General features: G+C 45.5%; 1 protein-coding gene across 2 annotated transcripts; it reads right to left on the reverse strand.

Moving 5' to 3' along the window:
* On the reverse strand, positions 1-9,089 carry NME3 (NME/NM23 nucleoside diphosphate kinase 3). 2 transcript variants are annotated; one of them, XM_083372473.1, is made up of 5 exons: positions 8,904-9,089; positions 6,970-7,100; positions 4,886-4,987; positions 1,952-2,064; positions 1-941 (listed from the first exon to the last, which is right to left on the reverse strand). In XM_083372473.1, exons 1-5 carry the CDS (start codon positions 8,944-8,946, stop codon positions 824-826), a joined length of 507 nt encoding a protein of 168 aa, XP_083228599.1. In that variant the 5' UTR covers positions 8,947-9,089; the 3' UTR covers positions 1-823. The 2 variants fall into 2 exon arrangements, with proteins under 2 accessions (XP_083228599.1, XP_083228598.1); XM_083372472.1 differs by having other exon boundaries at positions 1,931-2,064.
* Between the last annotated feature and the right edge of the window lie 1,401 nt (positions 9,090-10,490).

Consider the following 10,490-nt stretch of genomic DNA (forward strand, 5'->3'; position numbering starts at 1 on the left):
CATTTATTTTACAAAACAAAATGCATTGTTGAAAAGCAATAGGCTCGTGCAGATAAAACAAATATCCTTGGAAAGTATTTGCGAATAGAGCATCGTGTCTTGTTCCAGCATTTCAGTTGGCATAGAAACTTATAGATCTTGCAGGTCTCTCTCAATCAGGCATTCATTGGTTCCCTGTTCTATACATTTTTTGCCATCCCAGGGGCTGAGCATAGCATTAGATATGAATTAAAGCACTTGTGCATCTTGAAAGTATTAAAAACTCCCTTTAGACAGGTGGAAAAATCAAGCTAGGGGGCCAGAAATTCTGCCTTCAGCCATTATTCTTTCTTGCCCCTTAAAGTGAATGAGATTTGCCTTAGCATTTAAACTGGAAAATAAATATAAACCCCCCCCCCCAAGCAAAACCATGTGGCTTTATTTCCTCTGCATCCTGCTAATGGGGAACAAGTAAACTGCTCTGCTTTCTTTTATCTTGGCGTGAATTTGGGGAGAATTAAACGACTAGCTTAAAGAAACATTCCCCAACTTTGACCAGACAGCTCAAGCAACGAAACAACCAAATAAGAGATTGGAGTGAAGAGCTTAATGGAGCCCTGTAAGAGGGACGTTTGAAGAATAATATCTGATTGGAAGACCTCTTGTGTATTTGTGCTTTTGTAGCTCACAGATATTATTCTAATATTAGACTCGACAGATTTTTCTCAACCAGTGCTCTATTTGACAGGAGTCAGTGTGCAATACATTCGAGAAGATTCCCAGCTGGGGAAATCCGGACCACAAGAGGAAGCTACCCCTGAGATGTTTCTTTGTTTGAAAATGGTTATTCATAAATCCAGTGCTCTCTGCTGTCTTTCCAACAGGTCAGCTCCTCAGAACGAAACCAGAGTGCAATTTCTCGCTGAGCGCTCTCGACCGAGTCACTGCCATGAACGACGTTCCTACAGAGAAGGAAGCGGTAGTGCGTAAGGAGAAGTTGAATCTATTCGGAGAAAAAACATACTGCGTAAAAGACAAGGCTCACCTCCCTCTATGTGACGCAGAAAAGTTCCTTTTTAATTCTACCTCCCATCATTTACAAGAGACGGAGAAAAGTAGGAAGAAAAGAGCTACTTGATAATCACGTGGTAGAGCAGGGGTCTTCAAGCGTGGCCCTTTTAGGACTTGTGGACTTCCAACTCCCAGAATTCTGGCTGAGGAATTCTGGGAGCTGAAGTCCACAAGTCCTAAAAGGGCCACGTTTGAAGACCCCTGTTGTAGAAACTACTCAAAAGGCACCAGGAGAGCTTTGCTTACACACTGGTTTTACAGTTGTAGCTATTTTTACGTCTCTGAATGACATTCATGCTAAATTTGATAAACTTAATGCAGGCTCTGGTGGTGACAGTTGGGGTGTTAAAACAACTAATATACGTAGGGTTTGTTAATAAAAATAAAGCCAAGGGTATAGCTAGAGTGCTTTTAAAAAGAGTGGTGTTTATCCCTTTAGATAGCTTACTTGCTAGGGAACGGAAGAGAGGCCTGTCAATACAAGGAAACTACAGGTAGTCCTTGATTTACAACAGCTCACTTAGTGACCATTCAAAGTTACGTCACTGAAAAAAGTGACATGGCTTCTTCATACTTATGACCAATCCCATCCCCAGGGTCACGTGATCAACGTTCAGCCACTCAACTGACTCATATTTATGACGGTCGCAGTTTCACAGGGTCCTGTGATCCCCTTTTGCGACCTTCTGACAAGCAAAGTCCAATGGGGGAAGCCAGATGCACTTAACAGCCGCGTGACTAACTTCACAACTGCAGTGATTCCCTTAACAACTGTTGCAAGCAAGGTCATAAAACGGGGCAAAAGTCACTCAACAAATGTCTCAAAACTCGGCAACGGAAACGTTTGGGCTCCGCTCCGGTCGTAAGTCAAGGACTCTACCCCTTAATGACTTCAACCCACTTGTCCACTTCAATGCAGAAATCTCCTCGGATGGTTCCCGGTTTGGAATCGGCTGGGTTGGTTTCTCCAATCATCATCCGTGCAGTTTTCACCACCTCCTGTCCTTGCCAGACCTACAGAAAGCGAACAAAGAACAGTGAAAAGTAGCGACTTTGATGCATCTCTCTTTTCAGCGGCCTGAAACCTCTTGCAGGAATAATGTAAATTTGGTAAACGGTCCTGCTTTATATATATATATATATATATATATATATATATATATATATATATATATATATATATATGTATATGTATGTAAATTACTAACAAAGAATTAAGGGGGACTGAAATGCATTTCAAACTTATTAGTTTTCATCAGTCAGCCATACCCTTCTGAGATTCGAACCTGGGCTGATTGCACATTAGGCAGTTGTTTTTACCTCTTGAGCCACAGGATCTCTCTCGCTTTGTTAGCTTCTGCAAGGGGAGATATGTGTCAAATACTTGTTAACTATTTAGATTACCTTGCTAGGCCCCAAACATGGGGCAAATCTTTATTTCCTGTTTCAGCCTATCTTGAAGGCCATCGAACAGGCAGTAGTCACACAGGACAGCTCATATATTTATGTAAATTACTAACAAAGAATTAAGGGGGACTGAAATGCATTTCAAACTTATTAGTTTTCATCAGTCAGCCATACCCTTCTGAGATTCGAACCTGGGCTGATTGCACATTAGGCAGTTGTTTTTACCTCTTGAGCCACAGGATCTCTCTCGCTTTGTTAGCTTCTGCAAGGGGAGATATGTGTCAAATACTTGTTAACTATTTAGATTACCTTGCTAGGTCCTGATGAAAATAGAGAAGGCACACAGGTAAGTCCTGCCTCAACTGGCAGGTACGACTAAGGCACCTCGTCAAAAAGCAGTGAGGCCGAGAAAAAGTTAGTGCCCAATAAAGACACAACACAGCCTCTAGAAACTGTGCACCAAGTATTTAAGTCATGAAAAATGCCTATATATACAGGGAGTGCAGAATTATTAGGCAAATGAGTATTTTGACCACATCATCCTCTTTATGCATGTTGTCTTACTCCAAGCTGTATAGGCTCGAAAGCCTACTACCAATTAAGCATATTAGGTGATGTGCATCTCTGTAATGAGAAGGGGTGTGGTCTAATGACATCAACACCCTGTATCAGGTGTGCATAATTATTAGGCAACTTCCTTTCCTTTGGCAAAATGGGTCAAAAGAAGGACTTGACAGGCTCAGAAAAGTCAAAAATAGTGAGATATCTTGCAGAGGGATGCAGCACTCTTAAAATTGCAAAGCTTCTGAAGCGTGATCATCGAACAATCAAGCGTTTCATTCAAAATAGTCAACAGGGTCGCAAGAAGCGTGTGGAGAAACCAAGGCGCAAAATAACTGCCCATGAACTGAGAAAAGTCAAGCGTGCAGCTGCCAAGATGCCACTTGCCACCAGTTTGGCCATATTTCAGAGCTGCAACATCACTGGAGTGCCCAAAAGCACAAGGTGTGCAATACTCAGAGACATGGCCAAGGTAAGAAAGGCTGAAAGACGACCACCACTGAACAAGACACACAAGCTGAAACGTCAAGACTGGGCCAAGAAATATCTCAAGACTGATTTTTCTAAGGTTTTATGGACTGATGAAATGAGAGTGAGTCTTGATGGGCCAGATGGATGGGCCCGTGGCTGGATTGGTAAAGGGCAGAGAGCTCCAGTCCAACTCAGACGCCAGCAAGGTGGAGGTGGAGTACTGGTTTGGGCTGGAATCATCAAAGATGAGCTTGTGGGGCCTTTTCGGGTTGAGGATGGAGTCAAGCTCAACTCCCAGTCCTACTGCCAGTTTCTGGAAGACACCTTCTTCAAGCAGTGGTACAGGAAGAAGTCTGCATCCTTCAAGAAAAACATGATTTTCATGCAGGACAATGCTCCATCACACGCGTCCAAGTACTCCACAGCGTGGCTGGCAAGAAAGGGTATAAAAGAAGGAAATCTAATGACATGGCCTCCTTGTTCACCTGATCTGAACCCCATTGAGAACCTGTGGTCCATCATCAAATGTGAGATTTACAAGGAGGGAAAACAGTACACCTCTCTGAACAGTGTCTGGGAGGCTGTGGTTGCTGCTGCACGCAATGTTGATGGTGAACAGATCAAAACACTGACAGAATCCATGGATGGCAGGCTTTTGAGTGTCCTTGCAAAGAAAGGTGGCTATATTGGTCACTGATTTGTTTTTGTTATGTTTTTGAATGTCAGAAATGTATATTTGTGAATGTTGAGATGTTATATTGGTTTCACTGGTAAAAATAAATAATTGAAATGGGTATATATTTGTTTTTTGTTAAGTTGCCTAATAATTATGCACAGTAATAGTCACCTGCACACACAGATATCCCCCTAAAATAGCTATAACTAAAAACAAACTAAAAACTACTTCCAAAAATATTCAGCTTTGATATTAATGAGTTTTTTTGGTTCATTGAGAACATGGTTGTTGTTCAATAATAAAATTAATCCTCAAAAATACAACTTGCCTAATAATTCTGCACTCCCTGTATATATATATATATATATATATATATATATATATATATATATATATATATATATATATATATATATATATATATATATATATATATATATATATTTAATCTGAGCTGCTTTGAGGCTGCCCTAGAAACCCCAGAAGACGGATCGAAATATTCCAGGAGAGAATATTTGGGGCCTCTCTAAATAGAGGAGGAAAAATTCTTGCCACTCCAAAGTCGCTCTTGGCCAAGGTTGCTTGCCTTAACAAACATCTCGGGCCGAGTCTGGAAAACTACCCGAACCCTCGGACTTCTGTTGTTCCTCAGCGAGGAGCATCTGACCGCAGGAAACTTAAATGATTTGATATTTAGCATCTCATATCACTCTTCCTCACCATGGCCACAATAGGTCCCGAGCTCATGAATTTCACCAAGCGGCTGAAGAAAGGACGCTCGCGCAGAGAGACGTAATGTTCTTTCAGCAACTCTTCCGAAGCCTGAGCAAAAGATACGTCAGAGGCGACCAACATGTTACAGACTTTTTGCAAAAACACTGGAGACTTAAGCTCCCACCTGCAAGATTGGGAAGGAATTAGAATCCTGAGTGTGTTCCTCACCAAACTCATCTTCAACGTGTCCTTGAAAGTTCAAAAGAAGAGACTTTTTTTTAAAAAAAATAAAGGTCATCTGTTCTACAGGGTGCATCAGAAACTATTAATACGATGATACAAGATAAGGGATAAAAAGATCTCGGCCAGATTAGATCTCTACGTTTGATACCTATCTGGCATTTTGTCTGAATCCTGTAGGGATCAAATGTTGAATTAGCAGCAGATATAGAATGATAAAAATGTTATTGGCCACAAGTATCACCACACCTATAGGGACATGGTGGCTCAGTGGGTTAGGACGCTGAGCTTGTCGATCAGAAGGTCGGCAGTTTGGCGGGTTGAATCCCGAGTGCCGTGTAACAGAGTGAGCGCCTGTCACTCGTCCCAGCTTCTGCCAACCTAGCAGTTCGAAAGCACATAAAAATGCAAGTAGAAAAATAGGGACCACTACAGTGGGAAGGTAACAGTGCTCTGTGCGCCTTTGGCGTCTAGTCATGCCGGCCACATGACCACGGAGGCGTCCCCGGGCAAGTGCCGGCTCCTTGGCTTTGAAACGGAGATGAGCACCGGCCCCTAGAGTCGGAAACGACTAGCATGCATGTGCGGGGGAACTTTTACCTTTATCACCAAACCAGAAGAAGACTAAAATAATTATAATTAGTTTTGGTTTGATCAGTTTTCTCAAGCTCAGCAACTTTAAACTTCAACTCCAGAATTCACCGAGTCAGCAGGTCAATTCGGGGAATTCTGGGAATTAAAATTCATCTTATGAAAGGTGCTGAGGTTGAGAAGCACTGGTTTAAATGGACAGAATCCATGACCTGCAAAATGGCAGATGGTATGAAAAAAAAGGATAATTAAATAGAACTTGGATTGGACATACCGTGCCACTCAAGACTGTTGTTGGCTCTGATTCTGCTGGCTTTCCAGAAAGTCCTTGAGACTGGCTATTTCCCAGGCATGGAAGCCAGGAAAATAGTTGAGGTCATATTTATTGCGAGACCACCTGCTGCCACTGTCAACCTCCCATCGCTGGGTTCGCTCCCACAGAGTCGGCGGCCTCAGGGTGCCATCGGCCAGGCAATGCCGGCTGGCGACCCCCAGGGGGAAAGCCTTCTCTGTGGGCGCGCTGACCCTCTGGAATGAGTTGCCTCCGGAGCTGCGGATGGCCCCTGACCTTCGGTTCTTCCGCCGTGACCTGAAGACCTGGTTGTTCCAACAAGCGGGCCTGGACTGACTACGTTTTTTAATTAGGCTTTTTACTGGGTTAAATTGTCTCGTAATTTTGCATTTATTGTTTAATTCTCTTTTAATTTTTTTACTCTTATGTTTTTTAATTTTTATTGTTGTAAGCCGCCCTGAGTCCTCAGGGAGAAGGGCGGCATATAAATTTAATCAAATCAAATCATTGGCTTCACGGTTTCCTTGATGACCATTTTAGGTTTTTGATCTCATTTATTGTTTTGCCTTAATTTTTTGCAGGATCGATTCTGGGTCAGTCACCGGGACCAAAGGTTTAGTCTTCTGAGCTTTTGGACTTGTGCTGGAGCCCGTCCTTGGAGAATCTCTCTCTAGCACAAGAGTGTGGTAGAGAGAAGCCACTGACCCAGATTGGATCCTGTAATATTATCCTGGGACATGTATATTTTGTCTTAATTTCCGTTAACCCACCAGAGTTACATTTAAAGCAGATGGGTATTATTTAGATCTGCGAACTTCAATAAATAGTAAAAGGCTTCGTTCACAGTTGGACACCTCTTAATTTAAAACAGACCAGGTCGCTCACAATGGGAAAGATCTCAGCTCCGGTCCTTGAGCGCTAGAGAAGCTGCTTGGGGGGGGGGGGTGTCTCTGCTGGCTGTTCTCACCTGCATGAGCTTCATGGCCACCAGCTTGAAGCCTTTCTTCTCGAAACGCCGGATGATCTCGCCAACCAGATGCCGCTGCACCCCATCTGGCTTGATGGCAAGGAAAGTGCGTTCGTTCGCCCCCGTAAAAGCTGGAAACGAGAACCAGGCGTTACGGACAAGCAAGGCATGAAGACTTCCAAGGACGGAGAACCATCTAAGGCCCATCTTTGGTCTGGTAATCAGGGATACCAAGTCACTCTCCTTGCAAGGGGTCCTCAATTTAAGACAGAAGCAGAATTTCCACTCCTAAGCAAGCCGCTTCTTAAGTGGTTGCCACGGTTACTGTGAATCACTGCAGCTGTTAATTGAATTTTGTCGTCATTGAGACCAGCTTCCCCCATTGACTTGGGTTGTCAAAACCCAACTGGAAAGGTAGCAAACGCCAATCGACGTGACCCCAGGATGCCGGAACTGCTGCCCGTCGCCAAGCACCTGAATTCGGATCACGCGACTGGGGAGGCGGTGATGGTTGTGAGTGTGAGGATTAGTCGCAAGTCACCTTTTTTTTTTCTTTCTTCTGTGATGTTTTTCCCTCCAAGGCCATTTATGATCTTCCCAGCCGGCTTCTGACAAGCGAAGCCCATGGGGAAGCCGGCGGGAGGTAGCAAGTTGCAGTCACATGTTTCACTTAACAACTGCACCGCTTGACAACAAACGTTCCAGTCTCTTTTGTGGTTGTAACTGGAGGAGTGCTTGTAATAGCTTGTGGGTTGACAGCATCTTCAAGCCACGATAGCTGGGGGGGGGAAGGGTGAAGAGCTGCTTGTTCACAGCAAGAATATAAAGATGGGGTTTTTTTTAAAGAATTGCTGCAGCCTCCTCGCCCTCCACGCTCCTTCCTGCCCAGCCCAGCCAGGTTAGCAACGGAGAAAAGGTGAATCCCTCTTGTCTGAAAGGGATCTTATCTCCTCGCCCTTTTAATGCCAGATTAGCCTGGAGAGGGATCAGCCACGTTTGCAAAGGGGAGGCTTCCAATCCCCTTCGTCTTTTCTGGATTCATCTCGGAATGAGGGTTGGGGTCGTTTTGCATGTGGGGAGAGGAAGACACCCTCCCCCATCACACACACCCACCCACCCACACACACACACACACACACACCCATCCGAATCTAGAAAGGACTAAGGCAGGGGGGATGGGTTGGGATTTTATTGTGGTTCTTATATTATTATTTATTGCAGGGGTCTTCAAATAATAATAATAATAATAATAATAATAATAATAATAATAATAATAATAATAATAATAATAATAATAATAATAATAATAATAATAATAATAATTTTATTTATATAGCGCCCTTCTCCCGAAGGACTCAGGGCGGTGAACAGGGCAAATATATAAAAAATACAAAAATACAAAAGTTAAAAGAAAATTAAACATATGCCCGACTAAAAACAGTAAATACAAATATTAAGAATGACCATAAAACCCAACCCACATGCTAGCTGAGGAATTCTGGGAGTTGAAGTCCATGAGTCATAAAAGGGCCGAGTTTGAAGACCCCTGATTTATTGTTTTAGCTTGGGCCTTGTATTTAATTCTTTTTTTTAACTTTGGTATCCTGTATTTTATATGTGCCCTGTTCACCGCCCTGAGTCCTTCGGGAGAAGGGCGGTATGCAAAGAAAATTAACATGAACATTTTATGACTCATGGACTTCAACTCCCAGAATTCCTGAGCCAGCCAAGCTGGCTCAGGAATTCTGGGAGTTGAAGTCCATGAGTCATAAAAGAGCCGAGGTTGCCTAGCCCTGGCACTAAGGGGTGGGTGTCAAGGAAGACTCGGCACGCAGCTTTGGGAGAGCCGAGGCCGAGCAGCAGCGGAACAAACCATCATTCGCAGTTACAGATGCTGCAGCGCAGCCCCCTCCCTCCCTCGCCTCCCCGCTCACCTGTTTGGAAGAGGCTGGCAAAGAAGGCCAGCAAGAAAATCATGATGGGTGCCAGCCGCAACTAGCAGCGGCAGAAGCAGCGGCGGCGGGGACGCGCAGGAAGCCGGGAGGGAAGAGCAGCCCGGCCGGCGTCGGGCTCTCTGCCAGCGCGCGTGCACGCGCCTTCGGCAGGGGCGGAGCTCTGCCCCGGGGACTCGGCTTTGGGGGGGCGCGCGGCTGCCGCAGTTCGAAGCCCGCGGGAGATCTTGCCCGCTCGGAATGGGAGTCTTTAAAGCCCCGGGGGGGGGGGCAACTTCGGCAGCTTCAAGAGCAGTGGACTTCAATGCCCAGATCCCCCAGATCTTCAAGTGGCCAAGTTGGATATCCCGGCTTTAAAGGGGGATATCTTTCCTTCCTTCCTTCCTTCCTTCCTTTTCTCCTCTTCCTTCCTTCCTTCCTTCTTCCCCCCTCCCTCCCCTCCTTCCCTTCCTCCCACCCATTCTCATCCTTCCTTCCTTCCTTCCTTCCTTCCTTCCTTCCTTTTCTCCTCTTCCTTCCTTCCTTCCTTCCTTCCTTCCTTCCCTCCTCTTCCTTCCTTCTTCCCCCCTCCCTCCCCTCCTTCCCTTCCTCCCACCCATTCTCATCCTTCCTTCCTTCCTTCCTTCCTTCCTTCCTTTTCTCCTCTTCCTTCCTTCCTTCCTTCTTCCCCCCTCCCTCCCCTCCTTCCCTTCCTCCCACCCATTCTCATCCTTCCTTCCTTCCTTCCTTCCTTCCTTCCTTCCTTTTCTCCTCTTCCTTCCTTCCTTCCTTCCTTCCTTCCTTCCCTCCTCTTCCTTCCTTCTTCCCCCCTCCCTCCCCTCCTTCCCTTCCTCCCACCCATTCTCATCCTTCCTTCCTTCCTTCCTTCTTCCCCCCTCCCTCCCCTCCTTCCCTTCCTCCCACCCATTCTCATCCTTCCTTCCTTCCTTCCTTCCTTCCTTCCTTTTCTCCTCTTCCTTCCTTCCTTCCTTCCTTCCTTCCTTCCTTCCTTCCTTCCTTCCTTCCTTTTCTCCTCTTCCTTCCTTCCTTCCTTCCTTCCCTCCTCTTCCTTCCTTCTTCCCCCCTCCCTCCCCTCCTTCCCTTCCTCCCACCCATTCTCATCCTTCCTTCCTTCCTTCCTTCCTTCCTTCCTTCCCTCCTCTTCCTTCCTTCTTCCCCCCTCCCTCCCCTCCTTCCCTTCCTCCCACCCATTCTCATCCTTCCTTCCTTCCTTCCTTCCTTCCTTCCTTCCCTCCTCTTCCTTCCTTCTTCCCCCCTCCCTCCCCTCCTTCCCTTCCTCCCACCCATTCTCTTCCTTCCTTCCTTCCTTCCTTCCTTCCTTCCTTCCTTCCTTCCTTCCTTCGAAAAATGGCAACATTGGATCCTGGATGTGGAGTGTGTGTGTGTGTGTGGGGTGGGGGGGCTCCTGGCCATCCAAAACCATCTCTTCTGTTGTCTTAATCGTGGTACAGGTCTTCACCATCCCTTCTGGCTTCTTGTGTTGTACCTTTTTAAAAACTCCATTCTGACGCTCCATACTTGGTAAAGCCCTCTAGGAGGGAGTTTCTCAACCTTAGCTACTTAGCTAAG

The sequence above is a fragment of the Vipera ursinii genome (genome assembly GCF_947247035.1).
Source record: "Vipera ursinii genome assembly, chromosome: 13".
NCBI lineage: Eukaryota > Metazoa > Chordata > Lepidosauria > Squamata > Viperidae > Vipera > Vipera ursinii.

Excerpts from the sequence above, each read along its gene's own strand:
- NME3 (XM_083372472.1), bottom strand. The coding sequence starts at position 8,946 with ATGATTTTCTTGCTGGCCTTCTTTGCCAGCCTCTTCCAAACAG. Across the intron at positions 7,101-8,903 it reads TGCCAGCCTCTTCCAAACAG|CTTTTACGGGGGCGAACGAA; the intron begins GTGAGCGGGGAG and ends TCTCGTTTCCAG. Across the intron at positions 4,988-6,969 it reads TGGCCATGAAGCTCATGCAG|GCTTCGGAAGAGTTGCTGAA; the intron begins GTGAGAACAGCC and ends TCTTTTGCTCAG.